This window comes from Phascolarctos cinereus, unplaced genomic scaffold (genome assembly GCF_003287225.1).
Source record: "Phascolarctos cinereus isolate Bilbo 61053 unplaced genomic scaffold, phaCin_HiC Scaffold_2;HRSCAF=192, whole genome shotgun sequence".
NCBI lineage: Eukaryota > Metazoa > Chordata > Mammalia > Diprotodontia > Phascolarctidae > Phascolarctos > Phascolarctos cinereus.
The window spans coordinates 221,330,996-221,358,322 of NW_027555625.1; the positions used below are offsets into that span (position 1 = coordinate 221,330,996).

A 27,327-nucleotide genomic window follows, 5' to 3' on the forward strand; every position below is an offset into this window, starting at 1 on the left:
GTCCCTTCAATATATATAATAGTATATGTAAAAGGGTTTACCATGACAAAGGAATAGGGATACGGATAGGAATTGGAGCTGCAATTTTAATGGTAGAGGGAACTCCCAGGGGAGAAAGTTCCTTCTATAGATACAGTGCATCATCACTTCAGTGTAGAGTCTTAGGAGTTGCCTAGAGCATTGAGATGGTGTTTAAATTACAGTTAGAAAGGCTACACAAATATGAGTCATTACTCTTTTTTTTTGGTGGGGGAGCTTTTTTTTTTTTTTCCCAGTGAGGCAATCAAGGTTAAGTGAGGCCCAGGGTCGCACAGCTAGGCAGTGTCAAATGTTGGAGGCTGGATTTGAACTTAAGTCCTCCTGACTCCAAGGCCTGAGCTCTATCCACTGCTCCACCTAGCTGTCCTCTGAGTCATTATTCTTCTGATCATGATTGTACCGTGGAGTCTTCTTCAGCAGCAAGGGGGGCAGGCCATATTACTTTGATGTAGAGTCAGTGTGCTTCGGTGAATTGGGACCAGGGAAGAATTGGGAGTCAGGAAGGTATGGGTCCTAATCCTGACTCAGATACTTATTAGATGTGAGACCCTGGGCAAGTCACTTTACCTCTACCTGTCTCATTTTCCTCCTCTATAAAATAAGGATAATAATGCCTACCTCCTAGAGTTGTGAGGATAAGATGAAATAGTATTTGTAAAGTGCTTTGCAAACTCTAAAGCCATATGTAAATGCTAGTTATTGTTATTGTCATCTTGTAAGGAAAAAAGCTGCTGGAGAGAAAAGAAGGGCATAAGGATGGAGCAGCTCAGCTTTGGGCTTTGGTAGGGCATCAGGGGATTAAGTAGCAGAATATTAGCACTACTTTTATCACTGAGTCCCTTAGTCACTTCCCCTAAAGCAGGGCATCAGAGCACTTCAGTGCAAGAGGAAGTCTTTGGTGGGTCATGGTGTCCTCACATTCCACACCACCCACCTTGCCAGTTGGAGACCAATTTGTGACATGGAGTGTGGAGGTACTTAATGACCTCAGTGTGGAGAAGACAGCTGGCATGTGGATGTGTATTGTTTATGTTTTCGGGTAGGGACTAAGGAGATGGACTATGGTCATAATGTCATAGGTTGTAAGAGGCTGGAAAACATTGTCAGAAGACTTGACCTGGTTTGAACTTGAGAGGTTGTCATCTGGAAGAATATTTAGATCTAACTTTATTTATTCTTTTTATGTTTATTCTTTATATACACATTGTCTCCCCTGATAGAATGTCAACTTCTTGAGAGTATGGGTGTTTCTTTTCTTTTTGTTTGTATCTCACAGGACGCACTTAATAACTGTTTGTTTGTTGATTGATTGACTCCAGAAGGCAGAACCAGGATGATGGGGGTAGAAGTTACATGGAGGCAGACCAGCTCAGTGTAATTAGGAAATGTCTAAGTAGTGAGATCTGTCAAAATAGGGAGTGGGCCACTTTATGAAGTAGTGAATTACTCATTGCTGGAAGTATTCAGGCTGAGGCCAGCAGATCACCTACCAGGATGTAGAAAAGATTTCTCTACCAGATAAGGTCAGATGGCCTCTGAGGGTCCCTCCCCCCTTTTATTTTGACTGGGCAATGGGGCTAAGTGATTTGCCCAGGGTCACACAGCTAGTAAGTGTCAAGTGTCTGGTCTGAGGCCAGATTTGAACTCAGGTCCTCCTGACTGCACTGCACCACATAGCTGCCCGTTGAGGGCCTTTCTAACTCAGAAATTCAATGATTATATTGGGAGGCAGTGTGATATTGTGGAAAGATCACTGACCCTCAAGGCAGAGGACTTGGGTTCAAATCACACCTCTGATGCTCACTGCTTGTAAACCTTAGATAAGTCACATAAGCCTTGGTTTCCTCATCTGTTAAGATGAGGGGGCTTGTTCTAGACGACCTCTAAGAGCCCTTTCATTTCTAAGTCTATGATCCTAATTCACTGGCCCTGGTTACTGTCTTCTCTGCCTGTCTCCATGTCTATCAGTGGAGAGGCAGATTGAATGGTAGTCCCTCCAGACATCCTTCTAAGGGATATATGGTGGAAAGAGTCAGTTGTCCTTGCTGTCAGAAGACCTGAGGCTGTGCAGTATCTTTTATGACCTGTATGACTTTAAGCACATTAGTTAACCTCTATGAGCTTTGTGTGGATCTGATCTGTTTTGGGCAAAGTACTTGTGAACTAAAAGTGCTCTAGATGTGAAAGGTACTAACATCTGAGAACTTCTGAGACTGAAGCTGCTTCAGGAGGCATCATGAGGTCTGTCTAGCTTTTCTCCACAGCCTACCTGGAGGTAGAAAGACCACCTTGGGAGGATACCTGGAAGTCACAGTAGTCTTACACTTGAAGTAGTTTCCCTGTTGGGTGTGAATGGAGGAGCAGGTTGAAGAATGTAAGAACTGCCTAACAACTTCGTAAGACTTGAGAACTTTGATCAATGTCATCACCATCCATGATTCCATATGACTAATGATGAAACAGGCAATCCACCTCCTGACAGAGATATACAATGCAGAATGAGATATACATTTTTGGACATGGCCAATGCAGAAATGTATTCTGTTTGATTATGCACATTTGTGACAAGGGCTCTCCTCCCCTTCCCACCTTAGGAGGCAGAGAGAGAGAAAATAAATGCTTATCAGTGGAAAATTAAATTACATTTTAAAAAAGTTAGGAATAACCCTGGGGTTTAGGAGTTGCCAGTGAGACAACCCAGCAGCTTGATCTAGGGTGTCTCATCCTGGCACAAGAGCAAATGGGGACAGCTGAGGAAACATGCCATGTTCCCACTCTCTCTCCTCTAGAGAGGATCTTCCTTGTTTCCTTGGTCACCCTGCTATGTTTTTTTTTTTAATGAGGTTGATTGTCAGGCAGCTCACCTCTGCCTTGGGAGTCCAGACAAGTGAGAAGAGGGGAAGATCCCAGATGGCAGGGATCTTGTCAGGTAAGCCCCACTGTTCACCATGCAGGAAAGGATGCTCAGTCAGGAGCATGCCAATGGATGAAACATACCATGAGAAAACCTGGGGATCCTGAGTCCTCAAAACAAGTGGGTTGTCTTGTGTTGGGTTAGATTAGTGGGCCTAAGGTAGTCAGCAAGAGAGCCCTGGGCTGTGGGGTGAGTGTGGGGTCATCCTGTTCCCTCTGCCAAACCTGACTGGAGGTCTAGCCTCCAGGGTAAAAGTGACACAAGTAGCCGGAGGCTGTCCCTGGTCTGAACGTACAGAATTTATTGGTTGCCATTCTTAGTGTGAAGATGGATAGGTAGGGAGAGTTGAGGGGATGCCTCTATGAGTCTCCAGCCTTCGGGAGGTCAGTGGTTTCAGAGGCTGGGAAGGGGACTAAGGGTGAGAATGGGGGGATTTTCCTATATGTATTGCATATTTAATTGGCAGTGTGCCTAGGGATAAGGCATCAGGGAAGCAGAGAGGCTACCTGCAAAAAGAGAGAAGTTTGAGGAGGGGGAGGTAAAGGGGGCAGGGGGATAGGAGAGAGGCACCATCACTTATCCATGTCTCTTTCATTCCTGGTTGAGGACCCTTGGCATTCTGCAGTTGCTCCCCTTCTCATCTGTTTTTCTTGTCCCATCATTTCCCTGAATTTGCCGGTCCTACGTATCTGGTCCTCCCTAGCGGAAAAGCGGGGTGCTCCACACGTCTGCTGTGCTGCTGGGAAGTAGTGGCAGCTTTCAAGGACCTGTGGGACAGGGCATCTCACAGAATGTACTATGCCCAGGATAGACACAGCCAGTCTTATAGATGAGACAAAGGGAGAGGCAGGAGTACTCAGGAGGGAAGGGTATCTCCCTGTGTAGCCCTCAGACACCCAATCCTTTCCTCACCATTTATTCTTGTGTCTCCTACAGGCATGTGGATAGCCAGCCTGGTAACAGTCACTACACACAGAGAGATTGATCCTTTGCACTGAGGAACGGGACAAAAGCTTTACCTTTCTCCTAAGCAAGGACCTGAGGGGCTCATGTGGACCACCTCCAACTTCCTGACTAATGCTTTCTTCCTGCCCCCCTCCACATCTGGAGGCACCTGTTGGTACTAGACTGTTGAGGCAGGGGGCTGTGGTCTCATTTTTGCCTCTTTTCCTTTCCCTGGGGCTCTGGTGCAGGCTGCTGTTGTAAGCAGACCAGTAGCCTCTTCCAACATATATGGTCAAAAACTTGAAAGAAATAAATCCTCAGCCTCTGACCATGGCCATCCGTACTAGATGTGCAGCCTGGGGCAAATCCTGCCTAATTTTTATCTAGAGGTCAATGTTGGTGACAATACACCCAGACTGGAGGCCTTGATCGTTGGAGTCAAGAGCTGCAACATTAGGAGTAGTGGTGGAGAGAGAGGTGGTGGAGAGAGAGGCTACCGCACAATCAAAAGGGAGAAAAAGATGCAGAAGGGGAGCACTCATGCTGAGGGTGTCTGCAGAAGAAAGGGAAGAACAAAGCTTCACTGCCAGGCAGGAGCCAGATTTATCCCAACTGCCCTGGGGAGGGGGGAGGGTCAGCAGCAGTCATGTGCTTACATACCGCTTGGATGTGAGTGCCTTGGGTCATTGCTGGTACCAGCAGACTGCTCCATCTCTGTCTCCTCCTACCTGCTGGTGCCCTGAGTCACCACATAGCTCTGCTGTCATTTGCTGAGATTCGTTCTATTCTAAGGTAAGGTACTGATTGGGATGACTACGTCGGAAAAAGCCTGCAGTATCTGGAGGCAGCAGGGAGGCCAGCCATGCTGGGGAGGTGCACACCCCCTCCCTGTTTGGCAGCTCTTCTCTCTGTTGAGCTTGAACAATTTTTCCTCCCCTGTCACTGGACAGACGGGCATCTATTCTGTACCTGAGGGAGCAGATGTGTCCACCTGGGCAAAGGCAGAGCCAAACTTTGCCTGCCACACAAAGGCTACAATCGACTGAATGATGAATCTGCCTCCTTCTCAGGTTTCCACTGCTATCCCTCCCATGGTCCCAGATCTCTGATTCCTGGAATCAAGATATCTCCTGGCTTGGTCCCATGTCCCTGCTCAGAAGCTGCTACAGCCTTTTCGGCTACATTGATTTGATCAGGAATTAGTGTGGGAAGTAGCTCAGTCCCAGGGAAAGAGGTCCTAGGCGGACTCCACTCTCCTGTTTCTGTTGTTCTCTGCTTTCCCCTTTCCCCTGTTTCCTTGATTGTAGATCAGCAGCTCTGCCTCTAGAATAGTTGGAAGACACTAAGGTCCCCTCACTGAGGGCTCCCCCACCACTATCAGCTTCACATGTGGATGTTCCAAAGGTCCCGTGCCTACAGAGGTGCTGCTCGGACCTGGGGAAGGGCCTCAGGAGCCTTGCTGACTGGCCAGTAGCTGCCTGCTCTTCAAAGGATAGCAGTGGTCAGGTCCCAGGGCCCCGAAACTGAATCACATCTTTGGGTTTTTGCTCCAGAATTGGTGACATGGGGATATAGGAGGTACATATAGGAGAGTGAGCAAAGAGATTCAGGAGAAATGGTTGGCTGAGTTAGCAAGGGACAGGCAGTGTATGGGTTTTGAGAAGGTATTGAAATGGGGATCACTACCCATTCCCACCTCCAAGGAAACACACTAACCCATTGCACTGTGAGAAATGGGACTGAGTTTTTCACTCAAAAACCTCAGCTTGGGTCTCAGACATAAGCACTGGAAGACATTCCCTTCGATTACTCTCTTTTCTGCCTCCTCTCTGCTGTATGTTCCTTCTTTGCAAAGCCATGCAAAAACAATATAAAACAAGGCCTGGGGTGGGGAGATTGTGAGGTGTAACTCAGAGCAGGACAGAGGTGACAGGGGAGCTGGGCAAACTGGAGAGTCTGAGGGGTGCGGCAAAAAGTCACTGGCCCAAGACAAGGAGGCAAGGAAGGACTTCACAGATAGGACAACTGTAGGACATTAATGCTGAGAGGTATAAATAGAGATGCAAACAAACACTTAACACAGAGAAGTCCCATTCCAGGAGGGTGGTAGTGAGGGAGGGGTAGGTGGATGGGCCTCTGAGAACAGCTGAGCCTCAAGGACCAGGCCCACAGCTCCTCAAATTTCCAAAGCTATCAAAGGTTTCCTCTTTGGACCCCTTCTGGTTCCCATCCCCCACCAATTTTCACATTTCTTGGAATTTTTCAGAGCATGGAGAGAGTACAGAAAGGTCTCGGATGCAAGAAGCCCCTAGGCATAGGCCCTAGGCCCTGGGCAGGCTGGTGGGGCAGTCACAGTTGGAGATCTTAGGAGAAGCCTAGATGCCCCCTACTCCAACACTGACTAATGGTGGGTGAGCAAACCTCTGGGCCAATGCCTGCCGATCCACCCAGACTGTGGGTACATAGATCCTATGGCCTCTTTGCCCACATAGAGACATGGAGCTTATTTCTTTAATAGATGATTTGAAGCAAACCTTTGTGGGTCCATCTTTTCCTACTGCTCCCTTACCCTCCCTCCCCACTTTCAAGGCCTGTGTGAGTGGGTTGGCTCCTTAGCCTGACCCACAACCAGCCCCCAGTCACACTGAGCTGCGGCGTTTCATGAGGCCACGGAATGTGGACAGGCTGTGCAGACCAGTGGAGACAGAACTGATGGCCGAGCGCTGGGCCGTGCAGAGGCAGCGGTGAGAAGGAGTGTCGACATAGCGGCCACCCCCGGGGGATGACTGGCTCTGCTCCACACAGGTGTCAGAAGTGGACAGGTCCCGGGGGATGATCATGGGGATGGAATATTGTAGCTTCTCCCGACTCTTGTACCACAGGCAGGAGCACATGGACTGGAAATGAAGCACCTCAGCATAGACATTGCGGAAACCTCCGCTCCCGGCGATGGTGGAGGATGCAGTGTCTGTGGTGTGGATGCTGCCTCCTGCCTGCCCGTTGCGGGTCAGTAGGGCCCGGTGCTCGGCGTCCCGCTTCTCATCCTCCGCGTTCATCGTCATGAAGCGTAGGACCACAAGGTTGAGGAAGGCTCCAATGACTGTCAGCCCCGTGAGGATGTACACGAAACTGAAGGCCACGTACTGGGGCTGAGTCTGCAGAGCCTGGTCCTTCTGCAGGGCCACATAGTCCCCAAAACCAATGGTGGTCAGGGTGATGAAGCAGTAATAATAGGCCTGGAAGAAAGTCCAGTGCTCATAGTAGGAGAAGGCAGCTGCTCCGATACATAAGGTACTGATGCAGGAGAAGAAGCCAATGATGACCATGTTGGCCATGGAGACATCCGACCGCCGCATCCCCAGCCCCTTCTTGGCTCTGTGCAGCAAATACTTCACAAAGGTGTTGATGCGTTCACCCAGGCTCTGGAACATAACTAGCGTGAGGGGGATGCCCAGCAGGGCGTAGAACATACAAAACACCTTCCCACCATCCGTGCTGGGGGCTGCGTGACCATAGCCTATAAGAAAAGAGAGAACAGACTGTGGTTTCTTCCTGTCTCTCCTGAGTCCTCCACTTTGCCCAACTTGAGCTGCCTGCTCCCCACCTGCACAGAGAAAGGAAATGGCTTGTGGATGGATGGAAGGAACAGAGGGAGGAAGGGGACAGTTTTATTCCATCTAGTGCTTTTTGTGGATGTGGTCTATTGAAATAAAAAGAGGGAAACTGAGGCCTGGAGAAGCTCCCAGAGGATTTTCCTTACTAGGATCCTCAATCTAAAAGGGACTTCAGAGGCTAGTTAATCCAACTCCCTCATTTTACAGGTGAGGATGCTGCCAGGGAGGTTCATAGGGTAATAGATTGGGAGCTAGAAGGGACATTTGAGGACATTTAATTCAACTACTTCATTCTACAGATGAGGAAACTGAGGCCCTAGAGAGGGGAAATGACCCCCCTCAGGTCACATAGTAGCAGAGCTAAGATTTGAGCTCAGTTCCTCTGCCTCAAATCACTTACTCTTTCTGCTTTACCACTCTTCCTCCTAACACTTAGAAGGAAGGTCCTTTTGGGAAATCCCTAAAAAAAAAAAAATTAACAAATGATACATCAGGAAAAGGTTCCGTGAGATTTGACAGGGACCTCAGATTTTCGGAGAAATGGGGAGAGGAGATTCGTGCTGCTGGAACTGGCTTCCTATAGTCTAGGAAATTCTCTCCCCTTCCCTCCCCCCATTAATAGCCTCCTCCCCCTACTTTAAGCACCGGTTCCAGGTTCTGTTCCCAGATGGGAGGTGACCATAGATTTCAGTCCTGGGGCAGGATCCCAGACTCTCACAAGACATTCTAGGTTCTGTAGGAAGCAGCTGGGCCCCCCTCCATCCCTAGCATTAAAGGCAGAGACCTCAGGAGGATTGGCTTGGGGCAGCCACAGCTGGGATGACAGCCAATCACAAATAGTCATAATCAAGAATTCTGCCTGACTCATGGGAAATTTGGGACTCTCTTCCAGGCTACTTCTTCCCAAGCCTTCCTTGATTTTCATGCTGTTTTTAAAGCCTGATCTTTGGCGTTTTAAGCCTCATTAAGAAGAAATGAAAATGCCGAAAATACCACCACCTCAGAGAAGCCTTCTCTGATCAGCTGAATTGAAGGGTCTCCTTGCACTTTGCTGAGACCCCTCCTATTCTACCCTGCTTTCTATTATACCCTGTACTGAGGCAGCTAGATGACATAGTGACTAGAGCACAGGAATTAGAGTCAGGAGTTCAAATCCTTAAACCCTCTCAAACTCAGTTTCCTCATCTGTAAAATGGGGATAATCATAGCACCTACCTCACAGGGTTGTGAGGCTCAAATGAGATAACATGTAAAGTGTTTTACAAATTTGAAAGGCCTATCCAGAGTGTTTCAAGGCTTTTGGAACATCCTGTTTAAATGTTCATTACTACTACTAATACTACTGCTACTGCTGCTGCTGCTACTACTACTTTGCTAGAACTTGAGCTCCTCAAGATCAGCATGATTCTCCCCTTCCCCTCTCACCTTTTCCTATCTCAGCCCAGAGAGCTAATGGGTCTTGTCCAATCAGCATCTTGTATCACTAGAATGAGGTGTAGTCCTTCCCCACTGGCCTTCTCCCAAAGGCATCTGAATCACAGTTAACATTTTCCCCAGTGCTGACCACAAAGCCTTACACATAGTGGGTACTTAATAAATATTTCAATCAGTCCATAAACAAACATTTTTCAAATGATTAATGAGTGCTAGTACCAGGAATCCAAAAGGCAAAGGTGAAACATTCCCTGCCCTCTAGGGGCTTCTACATTCTGAATAAGTGAATGATACTGCTAGGTCTCTAATCTTGGAGCTGGAAAGGGATCCTGAAGCTATCCATTTCACTTTTAGATAGTCTCGCTCCAGGAGATGGCTTTCCCCTCCCCATGCTTTATATGGGCCTTCAATTTGCCTCTCTGAAGATCTATTCATTGTTTCTAGTTCAGCCCTCTGGCACTAAGTCAAACACATCAGTCTTGTTCTACGTGAAAGCCTTGAAGGCAGCTATCAAGCTAACCCTTAATGAAAGAGCACGTGCCAGAGATCTTAGACTTAGAACTGGCACCTTAGAGGCCATCTAAGCATACCCCCTCATTTTGTAGATGAAGCAACTGAGGCACAGAGTGCTGGTGTTTTCACCAAGGTCACACTGGTTGGTAGGTGAAAGAGGAAGGATTTGAACCCGCTTTTGCTGACTCCAAGTTCAGTGTTCTTTTCCATCAGTGTACCACACTGCCAGAACCTTCTCTTCTCATGGCTAACCATCCACAGACCCTCATCTGGCACGATCTCTAGCCCTCCTAACTCTTTCATGGTCCTCATTCAAACATACTCCCGTGGATCTCTGGCATCCCTAAAGTGAGGCCACTAACTGTTACATTGTAGTCTCTTGACTTGTGGCCAGCCTGGCTTCTCTGGATCTGTGATCCTTGGGCAGCCTCTTGAATCTTAAACACCAAAAGGAGCCGGACAGCAGTCGCACCTGTGTGTTGGAGGGCCAAGGCAGTTGTGAAAAGCCTGTTTCAGCCATCCTGGACAGTCAGTGAAACAGGTGGCTGCTGTAGCTTCTCTTCCCTAGGTCTAGCCAAGCCCAGGAAAAGTTCAGTGTCTCTGATCTCCTTGTCTGGCTCACCTACAGCAGGGGAGAATGAGAACATATTGTGCCTACCAGCTCTTCGCCCTTTCAGCCAAACTACAGTTCACCTTGACAGCTGGGCTGAGCAAGACAGAAACTAAATGGCTCGTTCCTGCCCTTGGCCCTGGCCTTCCTCTTTGTTCTGGGCACCAGCACTGGGAGGGTTACGCATGTTCTGAGAGCTGGCAGCTAGCAATTCTGGTGTCTGAGGAGAATTCAACTGGAGGAAGAAAGAAGACCCCAGACCTCAAGACACAAGACCCTACTGGGGGAAAGACCCCATGATAACACTCAAGGATGCAAAAACAGAGAACAATATCTCTGGGAGGTAGGTGCTATTATTGTCATCCTCTTTTTATAATTGAGGAAACTGAGAAAGACAAAAGTTAAGTGACTTGCCTAAGGTCATGTAACTCGAAAGGATTTGAGGCCAGTTTTGAACTCAGATTTTCCTGACTCCACAGTCTATCCACTGAACTACCTAGCTGCCTCTAGGTAGAAGGAACATCTTCAAGAGGAGGTGTCCTAACTCAATAAATTGCAGATCTAAGAAATTCTTGCTAAGTACAAAACTCACCTGCTTCTATCTGCTAAAGGACTGCAAGTGTCATCATTGCCTTCTAATTTCATAATTCTAATTTCATGAAACAAAGCCCTGGTTATCCCACCATAGTTCATGCTGTGAAGAACCTATCTTCTTTCTATTTAAAAACCTGTGTCCTATCTAAATGTGTTTTAAAAAGTTAAATTCTGGTATTGGCTGAACTCGCACAGCACTTACAAGCGCTCAGTGATGCTGCTTTGTACTGTTAGTCATCTGCTTATGTGTATCTGGGTTCCCCAACTAGATGATTCCTGGGCAGTCCCAAGCTGCCTTGAGGCTTACAGGCCAAAGAGAGCTGGACAGCAACCAGACCCAGTAGTTATGAATGCTAGCTAGCTTACAATACTCCACATGCGTTTGATTTTCACAACACCCTCCTGAGGTAGGTAATGCAAATATTATTATTTCAGTTTTATAGATGAGACTGAAGCTAAGCAGTCAAACGAATAGCCTGAAGTTAATTAGTGGCAGAGCTAGACAGGAATCCAGGTCTTTCTACTACAGCAGACTATTTCTCAATACTTTTTGTGATGTAGGAAGTTCCAGACCCACCAAACATTTTCCCACCAGAGGCAAGTACAGTGAGAATAAAAGAGAAAGAGGTGCAATGGCCATCTTTAGGCTCATTTGAGAAATTAAACTCTACCACTGAGACCATGACATGGGTGAGCTAAAACAAAACCTATGGAGTTGTCCAAGCTGTGTCTTGGGAGCCTGCGGAGAGGCAGCAGGGGAAAACCCATACAGAGCAAGGTCCAGGCACTGGCTGACCTCCCACACCTGATAACTCTGGTATAGATAGACATGACTGACAGCTATTAGGCCTTGTTGGCCTCTGCAGTTTACCTGGGCTGCAGATGATGCTTTGGGCTGGTTTACTCTAGAAAGGGGACCGAGGAATCCTCCCCTTGGTCAGCAAGTCTGCAGCCATCTAACAGAAGTTGGCAGGGGTGAGAGTAAGAGTTGTGGGGGAAGAGATCCCTAGAGTTGTGGGGGAAGAGATCCCTAGAGAGGAAGAATTTCTGAAGGACTATGTCTAGATTCTCTGTCTCTGTCTCTGTCTTTGATGTTTAATTCTAGCTGTTTTATTCACAAGGTCTCTCTGGCTTACCACTTACTGAACATGTGCCTTCTTTCTTTTTTTATATATAATATTCTAAATTATCTTTTGAGAAACCAGAAGAGAATCCATTAGTGGGGGAAAGAGATACCATTCATAAGGAGCAAGTAAACTTTTCTGTTACTCCTTGGATTTTAACCCAAATCTTTGACCCTTGTATAGGGAGTCTAAGTGGGCAATGGAGGCCTCTTCTGGAAGATCCTGGTCATTCATTCGGCGATATTGTTTCAACAAACATTCATTAAGCTCCTACTGTGTATGAAGTATTTTCTAGGTGCTAGGAGAGATACTAAGTTTGATAAAACAGGATTACTGCCTTCATGAGGCTTACAGTCCAGTGTGTGTGTGTGTGTGCGTGTGTGTGTGTGTGTGTGTGTGAGAGAGAGAGAGAGAGAGAGAGAGAGAGAGAGAGAGAGAGAGAGAGAGAGATGGGGAGTAGGGGAAAGAGTCAGACATTTATACGTGTGTGTGTGTATGTGTGTATATATATATATATATATATATATATATATATATATGTATGTATGTATGTATGTATTATATATATAATACTCCAAGAGAAGTGCATTAGAAAATTGGAACTCAGAGCACCTAGGATGTTGTGTGTCATCATGTGCCACTACCACACAGTTTTTCTCTTCATTTCTTGTTGGTCATAAGAAGAGAGCAGGACTCTTAAAGGATCCAAGAGTGTCCTACCCACAATGTGACTTATTATAAGCTGTGAGCAGGTAAGTAAAGTTTTCTCTTGCTACAAAGAAATCAAAGACCGGATGGAACTTGCTTGCAAGAGTTCTTTGACGGAAATCTGTTCTGAAGCACATGAGAGCTCTGACTAAGGCTGAAAAGGATTTATTTCTGAGTAAGGAGAGTAAAGGAGAGTTAGAGCTTCTCAAGTCTATAGAAAAGCGGCAGTCATTGCTAGTTGAATATTCAAGAGAAAGATACCCAATTGTGCCTAGCTCATTTGTTTTTCTTTAAGTGTTTAAAATTGTGAATCGTGTGTTTAAAAATAGCCTTATTTAATATCTATACTACAGTTCTTTGCAGAACTCCCTAGAAGAGATGTATAACCATTCAAAAGAATTTGGTTGGAACATCTACTGGAGGAGGGAGGAGGGAGAAAAGAAAGGTAACAAACATTTATTAAGTGCTTACTATATATCAGGCCCTGTGCTCTGTGCATTTTCCAAATATTATCTCATTTGATCCTTGCAACAACCCTGAGAAATAGGTGCTATTATTATCCCCATTTTATAGTGAGAAAACTAAGGCAGACAGAGGTTAAGAGACCACTTGCTCAGGGTCACACAGTAAGTGTCTGAGGCTGGATTTGAACTGAGGTCTTCCTGACTCCAGGCCAGTGCTCTATGCATTGCATTACCATCCAAATTTTGCCATGAAGCAAGAGGGATAGTTTATAGAGTAGTCCATCTATTTAGGGCAGACAATGCAAATAGATGGTGGGTTGGACCCAGAATGAGAAAAGAGGAAAGGAATGGTTTGGTTTGCCTTCAGGAAATGGCACAACTCCTTTCACTATCCCAAACTTCTTCCATGAATAAAGGTCCATATTTTTAATATCAATATTCTGCTGGCATCATTCTATGGCTGAAAGTCAAAAATTCTCTAAAGAATTAAAGTGTATTGTAGAGGACAAAGGAAAGGTGAATGGTGGGGTGGATGTGAGCAGTCTGCAATATATAATCAACAAGGACCTTCAAAGAGGACCAGAAATTAAAGGATATAACCACAGAAATAGATGACAGGAAAAGAAGATGGGCATGTGCTTCACTGATATTCTTTAATTGTCAGGAGAAATCAAGGAATGCCCCCCAACACACTGGGTGAGCCTCCTGTGTCTAACTTAGGGGACACATGGACAAGGGCTGAACAAGATGGGCAGGCATGAATGGGTTGCAATCTGTATTACTGGAGCGAATACCCAAATCAAGGAGGTCATAGCTCTATTAGAGCCCTTTGAGCACTACTGTCCTTTAATAGTTATGCTGTGTTGATTCAGTATTTTCTATCTGAAAAAACAAAAACATCATCACAACAAGACATTGTCTCAGTCTCAGTTAACCACATCTTTGATGTCTGGACCTATTTTTTGTTGTTGTTCAGCCATTTCTCAGTCATATCCAACTCTTTGTGACCCCATTTAGGGTTTTCTTGGCAAAGATACTGGAGTTGTTTGCCATTTACTTCTCCAGCTCATTTTACAGATGAGGAAACTGAGGCCAATAGGGTTAAATGATTTGCCCAGGGTCACACAGGAAGTAAGTGTCTGGGGCCAGATTTGAACTCAGGAAGATGAGTCTTCCTGACTCCAGGCCCAGTACTCTATCCACTGTGCCACCTGGTTGCCCCTCCCCCCACACTCTAGAAACTAATGCCCCAGTGGTGGCAGCTTATTCAAATTTCAGGTGTAGCACCTAAGTTTCAATAAATTCTTATGGCTACTAGCCTTGCAAAGCCCAATTTTGTGAAGTGATAGTAAAGTCCTACCCGTGAGGCCTTTTCCATCTTTTCCAGGGCTAGCTCAACTCTAGGAAAATGGTTCTGTCTTATTAACTTTGTTTCTCTAGTTATTTCCTCCCACATATAGACGTATTATTTCTTTGCTCTTAGACTGGATGAACTTTAAGGATCTTTTTACCCTTAAGATCAAGATTCAAAGACCCCAGTTCATAGAATTTAGAGTTGAATAGGACCTTAAAGAGACCCCATCATTTCAGAGAGAACGCTGAGGCATGGAGAAGCTACAAGATATGTGCCTAAGATTGAACAGGTATAATGGAAGAAAGCTGGACTCTGAGCCTAGGGCCTCTTGTGCCAAATCCAGTGTATTTCCCATTATATCACAGTACGGTCCTGCAGCTGGCTCTGGTTCCTATGGCCCCTAACCCCAGCATCAGTCAGCTAGAAGGGCAGTGTCCCCTTTCCTAGAGAAAGGTTTATTAAGTAATGTCCATTTAGATTATCAGCTTGTCTACTTTTCAGCATCTTGTGTCTCAGGCTGGTCAGAAATTGGCAAGATGGATGAAATAAACAGGATGTACTCACCAGTAAGGCGACATAGTCTATTAACAGAGGAAAGAGGTTTTTTTGCCCTTGTCCTTGAATGTCAGATAATCAAAGTGTGTCCTTAAACATCCAGTGCTGGCACCCAAGGACAACAAGATGACATGTTTTCCTTTCTGTTTACTGTACCCCAGCTAATAGTCCTTCCTTTTACAAGAACTATCTCTCTCCTCTTCTATCCCAGTACAAACTGCTGTTGCCTTTATTCCTGCCTCCCATTCTCCCGTTGCTGTTTATTTCCCTATATGCCATATTAATTCTTGTATCATTTCTTAGTATTATTTCCTTTTGCTGCCACCATCATCATGCAATTCAATTGAACAAACAGTTATTAAGCACTTCCTATGTACCAGACACTGTGCTAAGTGCTTCTAACAGAGACAAAAATAATAATAGTCTCTGGGGAGATACAAGATGTACACAGATTAGCTAATGCACAGTCATTTGAAGAAAAAAATATTAACAAGTGGGTAGGATCAGGGAAGCCTTTGTGTGGGAGGAGGCACCTGTGTTGAGGATTTTTGACTGCAAAGGAAGTTAGGAATTCTAAGAGGAGGAGGTGAGGAAGACGCGGATTTCAGGCCACAGAGGTGGGAGATGGAATGTAAAATTCAGGCAACAGCTAGTATGCCAATTTGGCTGAAACGTAGTGTGTGAAAGGGAGTAATGTTTAAGAAGTCTGGAAAGGTAAATCAGAGCCACAATGGGGAAGGTTTTAAATTCAAGGTTGAGGATTTTGTACTTTATCTTAGAGGGAAGAGGGAGCCTTTAAAAACTGTTGAGCAAAGGAGTGACAAGACACCCTTATTAAGATTATCTTGACAGTCTATATAGATTTGGGGTATAGATTGGGGTGGGAGGGGGAGAAAGGAAATAGAGAAAACCATCAGGAGACCATTGCAGTAATCCAGGTGAGAGGTGATGAAGGACTGAACTAGGGAAGTGACTCTGAAAGTGGAGAAAGGGGGGCAAAAATGCAAGAGATGCTGTGAAGGCAGAGTCTACAACAATTGACAACTGATGGGATACAGGATGGGAGAGAGAGGGAAGAGTCAGGGATGGCTCAGAGTTTGCAAACTCTGGTGAATGATAGCGCTCCCTCATTCTATAAGGAAATTTGCTGGAGGGGCAGGTTTAGGAGCAGAAGATAATTAGAACTATTTTGGACATGCTGAATGAAATGACTAAGGACAGTCAGGGGAACCCGTCCATCAGGATGATGATGATGACAAATAACAGGACTGGAGTTCAGGAGATATATTAGTAGAGAGGTCTATATTTATATATAGCTCAACAAATTTGTCATCTATATAGAGCCATCCATATAGAGGTGATAATTAAACCCAGAGGAGATAATGAGATCACCCAGAGAGCTTGGAGAGACCCAGGACAGAACCCAGGATAGAGTTGTGAGGGGACATTCATGTTTAGGGGAAAGGAAATGAATGATGATTCAACACAGTGAATAAGGAGAGATCATATAGGTAGGAAGAAAATTGGGAGAGGGCAGTGCTATATAATCAGGAAGGATAGGATATTTCTGAAGAGGAAGTGGTCTGTAGAATCCAAAGCTGCAGAAAGGTCAAGAAGGATAAAGAAGGTGAAAAGACCATTGGATTTATCAGCTAAGAGATCACTGGTAATCTGTTAGAGAGTGGTTTCAGGAAAGGAGTGACATCAGAAACCAGTCTGAAAAGAATAGAGAAATAAGTGGGTGGTGAGAAAATAGTAGGCAGTGAGGGCAGACAATTTTCAGAATTTGGCAGCGAAAGGGAGAAGAGACACAGGATAGTAGCTGGAATGGATGGCAGAAGGGCAGAGGCATATATATATATATATATATATTTTTTTTTTCTTTCTTTTTTTTTCTTCAGTGAGGCAATTGGGGTTAAGTGACTTGCCCAAGGTCACACAGCTAGCACATGTCAAGTGTTTGGTCTGAGGCCGGATTTGAACTCAGGTCCTCCTGACTTCAGGACTGGTGCTCTAGCCACTGCACCACCTAGCTGCCCCGACATATATATTTTTCACTTAACAAGCATTCATTTTTTTTTCTCCCTCTTCCCTCCTTCCAACCTCTACATCAAAAAAAAAAAAAGACCAGGTATGTTTGTAGGCAGAAGGAAGGAACCAATAGAGAAAGAGATATTGAAGATAATAAGAATGCATAAGATAAACTCCCAAAATTAGATGAGATCATGGGCACAGGTAGAGAGGCTGGCCTTGGCCAAGAAACTGGAGCAAAAGAGAGAATAGGTTAGGGTATTATAGGATTTGAGATGTGAAGCAGAGGAGAAGAAAGGAGTGGATGGGATCTATTTTCTCAGGAGATGAGGGAAACAGAGAATAGATGGGGTGGGAAACCTGAGGAGAGAGGAAAAGCCTTAGAATGTCTGCTATCAGGAGTATGATAAAGCCAATCTGGGAAGTGCAAAAGTAGTAGGGCACAGGGGAGATTAGACAACATGAATTTATAATGGACCCATTTAGCTTAATTGCATGGTTTCTGGTAGCAGTGTTGAGCAACATCGAGTAGGATTGGAGAAGGTGGATGGTGGGGCTAACCTAGGGCTCAGATTGGCAAGATATGAGCTTCAATAGTACAAGAGGGCAAGGGATTCAAGGGTAAAGGACAGAGTAGTTGAAATGGCCAACCAAAGTGCTGAGGTTGTGAAGGGAGGAAAGTGGGGTCCAAGAAGATGAAACGGAAGAGGAGAAAGGGCTGGTGGGATTGGAGGTCACAGTAAACGTAAAGAATAGGTTCAACCAGGCTCTTTGACTCCAGAATCAGGGCTCTTTCCTCTTCACCACATTGCCTTTTATTATAAATGTGGAGTTAAGTTCAACGTATTGGTCTATGGTTATAACTGAGAAAGAGCCATACTAAGCCCATAGCCAGATTACTTTAGGAATCAGAGCCTGGAGTCTCAGGATACTTGTATGGCCCTCTGGACTTTTCAAAATGCTTTCCTGTGTATTAGCTCATTGAAGGCTCACAACATACCCAGGAAGGAAGGAGGCTTTGTCATAACTCACTGTGTGACCTTGGGCAGGTTCCATCTCTTCTCTAGAGCAAGCATTATTATGTTCATGTTACAGACAGAGAAACTGAAGCCGGGATAAGGGGAAAGCACTTGCCTAAACTTCCACAGCAAATTAATGGCAGGGCTAAAAATCTGAATAAAAGTACCTTGACTCTCAAAAAAAAAAAAGAATAGGTTCAAGAGGGGTGAAAGGGGGAAGAGAGGGAAGGACAAGAATTTATTATCAGTGTGGAGATTCTTAGATTTCTGGATCACAGAGACAGAACACACATGGTTGATAGCAAGATATAAGTTGTAGCGATTCCCATGGATAACTGAAGTAAAATGAAAATATAGATCAGCAGAGTGGAGGAAGTTGATGAACCAGGCTGCCAGGGAGTTTTCAGGGAACAGACTACCCTCCATCTTAGACCTGCACCCCCTTTGTGGAAATTACTTCTCAAATGTTTTGTATTTACTTATATGTGAATATGTTGTTTCTTCCCAATAGGATCCAATTTCCTTGAAGTGAAGGGTGTTTCATTTTTATCTTTTTGTCTTCAGTTCCTAGGATACTGCCTGGCACATAGTAAGTGTTTAACAAATGCTCATTGAGTTAAAGTATATGTTGAAATCCCTGAGTATGAAGTCAGGAGTTGTGGTGGAGAGGAAGACCATAAACCAGATGCTGAACTCTTTGAGCATGGAGGGAGAGTGACCTGGGGATCAGGAGGCAACTGTACCACATTTTGATCTTGGTAGACACCAAGGGCTGAGAGGCGCAGCAAAAAACTCCTTTCAGAGCCTTCATTTAAAGAAGCTTCCCAAATCAGCTATTTCTTCATTTCCCTCCCACCTGTACTCCTTTGGACTAGACTTCAACATAAGCGACAGGGACCTCTTCTCAGCATCCTTTTATGTGTGCTCCACCTTATTGGATTGTAAGCTCCTTAAGGGCAGGTACTTTCTTTCTTTCTTTCTTTCTTTCTTTCTTTCTTTCTTTCTTTCTTTCTTTCTTTCTTTCTTTCTTTCTTTCTTTCTTTCATATCCCCAGCACTTAGCATAGTGCCTGGAACATAGTGGGCACTTAATAAATGTTTATTGACTAACACTGTCATAGTTCTCAGTTTTTTATTGTGATCTGGAGGGGTGACATACAGGGTTGAAATGAATCTCAAAGAGAAGATATTGCTAAGTAATGCTCTCAGAGGATGGGTCTGGAAATGGCAGTGAGGAATAGGAAGCATGTTTCCTTCTCCTCCTCCAATGTGTTATATGAGAGAAGTACCTGGTATGGTACTCCTGGTATGGTACAGTGTGACCAGGGACGTAGTGTCTTCCAGAGGGAGCCAGATTTGCATGAATGCAGTAAGGTGGAAAGAGTGTGAAAAGAGGAGATTGAGGATGAGGAAAGTTACTTAGTAATGAAAAAGAGATTTCAGAGGGTACAGTGGAAGAATATAGGGACAGGAGGTATGGGTATAGTTAAAGTGGAGGGAGATGAGAAATTAGAGAGATGGTGGCAGTGGAGAGAAGATAGTGTTTGTTTTGGCAGAAACAATTATGCTTTCAATTATTTATCGGTGTAGGATTACAAAACACTTTATATACATTGTTCCATTTAATTCTCACTACAGCCTGTGAGGGCAGCTAGGTGGCACAGTAGATGGAACGCTAGACTTGGAATCAGAAAGATTCATCTTCATGAATTCAAATCCAGCCTTAGACATGCACTAGCTGTATGACCCTAGGAAAATCACTTGGTCCTATTTGCCTCAATTTCCACATCTGTAAAATGATCTGGAGAAGTATCTTTATCAGTATCTTTATCAAGAAAACCCCAAATGGGGTCACGGAGAGTTGGACATGACTGAAAAATGACTCAACAACAGTCCTGTGAGGTAGTTAGTGTAACCTAACTTTACAGATGAGATCGCTGAGGCTCAGAGAGATGAAATGAACTATGGAAGATGACACATTGATAAATACGAGTGCTGCACCTCAAACCTATGTCTTCAGATTCCACGTCCAGTGCTCTTTTCCCCTTCCCCATGCGTCCTCCAAGGACTTTCTGTCTGCTCCTCTTACTGTTGCCCACGGCGCCCCTCACACCTGGCCCTCACCCTCTGAGCCCATTCTGTGATTAACTCACCTTCAGCCCAACACTTGCCTTTGATCTCTTTACCCATCCTTTCCTTCTCTTGGCAGAGCCTCTGCGTGTGTGTGTGTTAAGCACAGACCTTGGCCCTGAGCCACTCTCTGGAGAAAATAACAGCTCTGCTGTCATTGCCTCTGGGATGACAAGGGAGAAAGAGCAAAAACATCTGCCCACTCCAGGGTACCTAATCCCTCAGAGGTGAACAGATGTAGGGTGTGAGGGGCGCCCCAAGTAGATACAGTGGGAGCTGGAGAGTCCAACCTTGTTAGCTAGCACTGCCAACAGACTCCTCAACTTTTGCTGAGAAGGCCTTGCCAAAAACCTCAGTTTCCCTCCAAGTATATTGGGAGGTTGTATCAACTTTGCTGACAGTATGCATAGGGCAAGAGAGATATGCAGCATTGATGACCAATAATCATCCCTGGTATTTGCACATTTCTTTATCATTCAGAAAGTACTTCCATAAACTATTCTCTTTTCTGATCGTCACAATAGCCTTGCAAGCCAGGAAAGTACTACTATCCTAACTTTATAGCTGAGGAAACAAGTTCAGAAGTTGGTTGATTTGCCCAAAGTCACACAGCTGGCCAATGACAGTAAGCTAGGACCCAGGTCTTCTTCTGACTCTTAGACTAGTGCTCTTCCCATTGCATCATGTTTCATGTCCTAAGGAGAAGTCCCTCTGATCCACTCCCAGAGCTTTTATCAAATGTCATGACTCTTGGTTGCTAAACATTCCAAGAAACAAGTTTTCAAATGCAGGCATCCCCAGACAAGAAACTGAGTCCTCAAAGTGGGACATTCTTTCCATTCAGGACCATAAATTGGGGCAGTGGCTGGGCATGAATCATAGGATCCTTCCCTTCAGCTACCTAAATATGTCTATTTCCAGCCCTGGGCCTCCTTCCCTTAGAGACCACTGTCTTCCTCCTCCCTTAGGCAGGATAGAAAGAAATAGTGGTGGCTGGATACAAAGATCCCCGCAGCGCCCCGCCCCCCCCTCCCCCGGGACATTCCACCAGCTGCCGGGCCTGGGATCTGGGTCAGGGTCAGAGTTCTACATTCCCTCCTTCTTGGACCCTTGCATGTCACTTGGGGAGAATCTGAGGGAGGGCCATGAGGAGTTGCTGACGTCCATTTGCTGCCTAGAATGACTCTAGTCAGAGCTGAGTGGTTCCCATGAGGACTCATGAACTTCTGAGAAGTCACTGGGAATGCGACAAATCCCACTCCACTGCCAGCAGGCCAGACACCTCCCTGGTCTCTCATCACAAAGGACTGGGATTTATGAGCTCAAGTCAAGTGAAGGGTGTCCATGGTCTTTGCTTGAGGAGCAGCTCCCAGGACATTCCACCAGATGCTTGGGTCAGGGATCACTCAGGGATCGGTGACCTTTCCCCAGCCCCTAGTCCTTCCTCCCTTCCTGCCTGCTGCAATATTCCACTGCGTGAAAAGCCCAGGGGGACTCTAACAAATCCTCCGTAAGAGCTGATCTTTGGAGTAGCTTCTCTACAGATTTCACCATCCTGAATCTTCATCTTTCACTCCAAGCTCCAGGAAATGATTCCCTGCTGCCTGGTTTGTCTAGCCTTCTGTTCCTTGACCTTAATACTCATTCTTGCTTCTTATGGATAGCAAAGACCATGGACACCCTTCACTTGACTTGAACTCATAAATCTAGATCTAGAGCTGGAAGGGACCCCAGAGGACAGCTAGTCCAGTCCTCTCCTTTTACAAATGATTTGCTCAAGGTCATCCTGGTAGGAAGTATTTGGAGGGGTATTTGAACCCACAGTCCCACACTGCAACTGTGCCTATAGCTAGGTCTCTGGACTGCCTTTCACAGACATCACCCATGATGTCATTGTTCTTCTTGAAAGGACCACCACCACCACCACCAACAATGACAACAATTCTAGGATTTATTTAAAGACTTGGTTATCTTGGCCTGACTTCCATTTACTACCTTGAACAAATCATTTCAATCTCTCTGGGATTCAGTTTCTTCACATGTATGTAAATAGTTGCCTACCTCCAAGGATTTGTGAGGACTAAGTGAGAACTTTAAATGCTAACAAAATATAAGGAATTGATGTTAGACAACAAAAATGGGCAGGTTACTTAGGTCTTCTAAGCCTCATTTTCTACATCCGCGAAATAAAGACAATATTAAAGTGAAGAGGCAAGATGGTACATTGGAAAGAGTGCTATATTTGGGGTCCAAAGTCCTGGGTTCAAACCCCTGGCTCTGTCACTTACTACCTGCGTGACCTTGGGTAAGATACTTAACTTCTCTGGCCCAAAATGTCCCAATCTTTAAAAAAGGGGAGGAATTGGCAATCTGTAAGGTCCCTTCCATTTCTAAATCCTAAGCCAACTGTAGCCCCATTCTGTCACAAGTATAAGGTATAGAGAAAGCTACTATCTATTGCTATCTTCCATGGGGTAAAGATGTATATATGGGGGAGACTCGGAAGATGGGCTGGAGATGGGGAAGAGTCACCTTGGAGAAAAAAAATAGAACTAGGTTTGAGAGGAGTCTGGCCCCTAGAGGGCAGAACTTGGAAATTGGAGAGGCACATTTCAATTCAGCGAAAACAAAAGCTTTCTAACAAAGTTGTCCAAAATTGAAATGGGAAGGTTAAGATTGCAAGCTCCTTGAGGGCAGGGCCTGTCTTTTGCCTCTTCTTGTATCCTGGTGCTTAGCACAGGGCCTGGCACTTAGTAGGTGCTTAATAAATGTTGATTCATTGATTAATAGGGGGTCCCATCCTGCCCCCCTCACTGGAGGTCAAGCAGAGACTGGATGATTGAGTATTCTGGTTGACACAAGTAACTCCAGGATAATCATAGCTGACATCTATCTACCATTTTGAGGTTGCCACCATCCAGATGTTGACCATATGGTGAAGGGATTTCTTGTTCTTAATTTGTTGATTCTGATTCTTTGACCCTCTCTCCCCTTCTGAGAAACACCTCTCTTAGTACTGGGCAGCTAGGTGGTGCCATGATGAGTGTTGGACCTGAAGTCAGAACGACCTGAGTTCAAATCCCGCCCCCCTCCAGATACTTACTGTGACTAGGCAAGTTACTTAATCTCCCACTCTGTTTCCTTATCTGGAAAATAGGGATAATAATAGCATCCACCTCCTAGGTTGTGGTGAAGATAAAATGGGATACTTGTAAAGCTAAGAAGTGCTATATAAGCACTAGCTGTTATTATTTAGTATTGTATATTGTAACTCCTTAACCGTAAGACAAATTTATAAAATGTAAACGTGAGCTTTAGATATGCTAATGTTTGTGTTCAAATCAGTTCAAAAAAAAAAACAGCTGTTAAGAAGTGGAGAGGGGATTAGCAGCTACCTGAAAGGCCAGAAGTTAGCTGGCTTTTGTGGACTGGGATGTGGGGTGTGAGACGTGATTGAGTGAAAATGGAACCTGATGAGAGTAAGTTAGGAAGGGGTGAGAGAAGTGGGCGCAGGGATGAGTCTGAATTGTCCTAGCTTTTGAGTCTGCAGGCACAGCTGAAAAGGGTACCAACTGACCAGAGGTGAGAAAAGACTTGTCACTGAAGGAAACATATAATAATAATAACTAGCAATTATGCAGTGCCTTAAGGGATGCTATTGTTGGGTCATTTTTCAGTCTTGTCTCACTCTTTGTGATCCCATTTGGGGTTTTCTTGGGCAAAGATACTGGAGTGGTTTGCCATTTCCTTCTCCAGCTCATTTTACAGAAAAGAAAACCAAGTCAAATAGGGTTTGTTCAGGGTCACACAGCTAGTAAGTGGCAAAAGCTGTATTTGAACTCAGGTCCTCCTGACTCCAATTTCAGTGGTTTATCCACCATGCCACCTACCTGTCTAATTTTTTAAAAAAATCTGAAATTTATTCTAGGAGATAGGAAGTTCTCAGGAAAGAAAGAAGCTGGTTGTGGGAGGCAAGAGTGTAGCTGGATGAGAAGCAGATTTGAAATAAAAGACCTGGTTTTGAGTGCTTATTCTGACACTGTGAGTCATTCAATTTCCTGAGTCTCAATTTTCTTATCTATAAGATGAGGATAACTGTATTTGCCATTGGAAGAACTACATGAAAATGTTATGATAACTTCCATTTATACAGGTGTGAAGCACAGGTGGTGGTAGGGAATGAAGCTTGAGGTGATTATAAATGCCACCTCAGGGCATTAAGCCAGGACTGAGGGCATTAACGTGCCCCCCCCCGCCAGACCCACATAAAGCAACAAAATAGCTCTGCACACTAGGTGGTTGACTGCCTCCATCTTGTCCAGGCAGACCCGCATGAGTGGCTGTGTGGTGTAGGGCACAGACCACTTAATTTGGCCTCAATATTATTGTTGTTCAGTTATTTCAGTCTTGTCCAACTCTGTGACCCCATATGGATGTTCTTGGCAAAAATACAGGAGTGGCTTGTCATTTCCTTCTCCAGCTCATTTTACAAATGAGGAAACTGAGGCAAACAGGGTGAAGTGACTTGTCCAGGGTCACACAGCTAGTAAATGTCTGAGGCTATGTTTGAACTCACGAAGATGAGTCTTTTTGACTCCAGTCCTGACACTCTAGTCACTGCGTTCTAATTCCATAGCTAACCCTTAATACCTGTGTAGCCAAACAAAAGGCAAGTCACTGACCTTTTAGAGTCACTTCTATAAAATAAGGGTGACGATATCTATGATCTGACAGAGTTGTTGTGAGGCTCAGATGGGATTGCAAACCTCAAAGCACTGTAAAACCACCAGCTATTGTTATATACAGAAGGCAGCTGGGACTAGAAGACCTGCCTTGTCATCTTACTTGTGACTGTACTAGATGGGAGATCCTTAGCAAGTTCCCCTTCTCTCCCTCACCCCCACTGTCTTAAGACCATAAATTACAGAGCAATTACCGTCTGTACTATTGAAGGGAACCCCCATACTGGGAGTTCCATTCACAAATGAAATCTTCAATCTGGGCTAAAAGACCCCATTTATACGAAGACAAGGCCCTTTTGAGAAGTAAAAGAGGAAAGACTTCCAAGTTCTTTCCAAAGAAAGAACTTCCAAGGACATAGCCTCTGGAAGAGAATTCCTTGAGTTCTATGGTGGCTACTGTTTTCCCTCCATGGTGAATCAGTCACAAATCAGCAAATAGCACCACGTGCCTATTATGTACCAGGTACTGGGGATATAAAAACAAAATGGAAACCGAGAAGCTTTTTTGTTTGGGAGGTGCTGCAGGACCATTCTGTCATTTTTTGTGCCTCCAGAGCTAAGCCCCTAGACCATATGCTTAGCTTGACTCCCCGAAGTTATGCCACTGCCTACATTCTTTCCCTGTAACCCCACCCCCCTTGGCTTTTGACCCCTTCCCTCCCATTCCCTGGGAAATCTTGGGCTAGTGATTGTTCTGGCTAGAAGAAAGGCCCAAGAGAACCAAAGCCTGATATTTCTTCCCCACCCCAGCCTCTGGGATTGACTGCTCAAAACCAGAGGCCTTCCCCTCCTCCTCCCTTTCCCACTTAACACAGTACCCCTTTCTCTGGCCTCTTCTATCCTCTTTACAATCTCATCTTTTATCTTCCTCAGCTCCACTCTCTGTCACACTGCCTGTTCCCCCCCTCTTTCTTCCCTTGCCCCCTTTCACTAACTGATCTCTCCTGTGTCTACAGGTGTCCTGAGTCCCAGGCTTCCAGGGCCTTAGGGTGTAGGCTAGCCCTTCCCCCCATCACCCACCCTCCCTAAGCCCATGTGGGGCTGCAGAGGGAGGGTGAGGGGATGGTGCTGGTGTCATGGAAAATCCCTCCAGCAGCCAAGGTCAGTGTTTGCAGACATAGTCTGGCCCTGGGCCAGGCCCAGCCTCTCTCCACCCAGCTCCTTCCAAGCCCTTTCTTTCCGCTGAGCTCAGAAAACCTCCCACTGGTCTGGGATTCACAATTTGCACTTGAGTCCTCAGGGCAATTTACAAGGCCAGTCCGCTTTGCCCAGGGAATGATGGGAAGGGATCTGAAAGCATGAAAATCAAACTCCAAACCTGGAGGAGACCTTAGAGATAAGCTTAGCCCACTTCTTTACAGGGGAGGAAACTGAGGCCTAGAAAGGTGTTGCTTGAGGTCACCCAGGCCGAGTTGAGATAAGAGCTCAGCCCAGCTTTCTTTCCAATAGACCTGTCCTGTTGTCTGCCTTTCCTGGTTTCAAATAAGATTCCAGCCTTCTAACTGGCTTCTCTGGCAAATCATCCACACCCTGACAGCCTGTGACTGATCAGCCCAGCTAGGTATTGTAATCTACTATTCTATCAGCAGTGGACAGCTGCCTTCAATGCTCTTTGACTTTTGTGCCCATCAGTCATTAGGGGATGCCCTGAAGCTTCCTTCCACTGTCTCTGGTTTGTGGGTGAAGCTTTTTTGTGTGGTATTTTGGGGAGTCCTATACACTAAAAATTAGGAGACAGGTAGTGCAGTGGATAGGGCACCTGGACTGGAGTCAGGAAGACCTGGGTTCAAATCAGGCCTCAAATACTAGCTGTGTGACCCTGGGCAAGCCACTTCACCCTGTTTGCCTCAGTTTCCTCTTCTGTAAAATGAGCTGGAAAAGGAAATGACAAACCACTCCAGTATCTTTGCTAAGAAAACCCTATACAGGATCATGAAGAGTCAGACGTGACTAAACATCAAACACTCCCCGGTTTAGTTGCAGCAAAGGCTGAATCCAAGGGCCTTAGGGTATGAGTTAAGGACTCTCTATAACTTCCAGGATCATATGTCAAGTCCTCTGGGTATTAGCTCTTCAACACCTGGCCTTTTCCCACCTTTTCAGTCTTCTCCCCTCTGGTACTTTAGGAGTCAGCTATAATGGCCTTCTTGCCGTTCCTCCAACATGAACCTCTGTACCCAGACTCTATACCTTTGTCCTCTTGTGTCCTCACACCTGGGATGCTCTGCCTCTTAGCTTCCCTGGCTTCCTTCAAGACTGTGCTCAAATCCCACCCTCCAGCGAGAAGCCTTCTGCGTTGAGATGACCTTTTATCTACTCTATATATCCTGTATGGTGCTAGTTAATTATATGTTGATTATATGTTATCTCCTGCATTAGTATGTAGGTTCTTTGAGGGAAAAGACAGCTCTTTTTGCCTTCCTTTCTAGCCCCAGCTCACACAGACACAGACACAGACACAGACACACACACACACACACACCCCTACAGTATATGTAGTTCTATATAGTATTTGTATGTATATAGTATATATATAGT

General features: G+C 45.3%; 1 protein-coding gene across 1 annotated transcript in view; it reads right to left on the reverse strand.

Moving 5' to 3' along the window:
- Positions 1-1,189: 1,189 nt before the first annotated feature.
- The window catches only part of KCNK3 (potassium two pore domain channel subfamily K member 3), a 70,014-nt gene continuing 43,876 nt past the window's right edge, over positions 1,190-27,327 (reverse strand). The window contains exon 2 of the mRNA XM_020983907.2: positions 1,190-7,415. Within this exon, the coding sequence (XP_020839566.1) occupies positions 6,538-7,415 (878 nt within the window). The 3' untranslated portion in view covers positions 1,190-6,537. The remainder of the gene's footprint in view (positions 7,416-27,327) is intronic.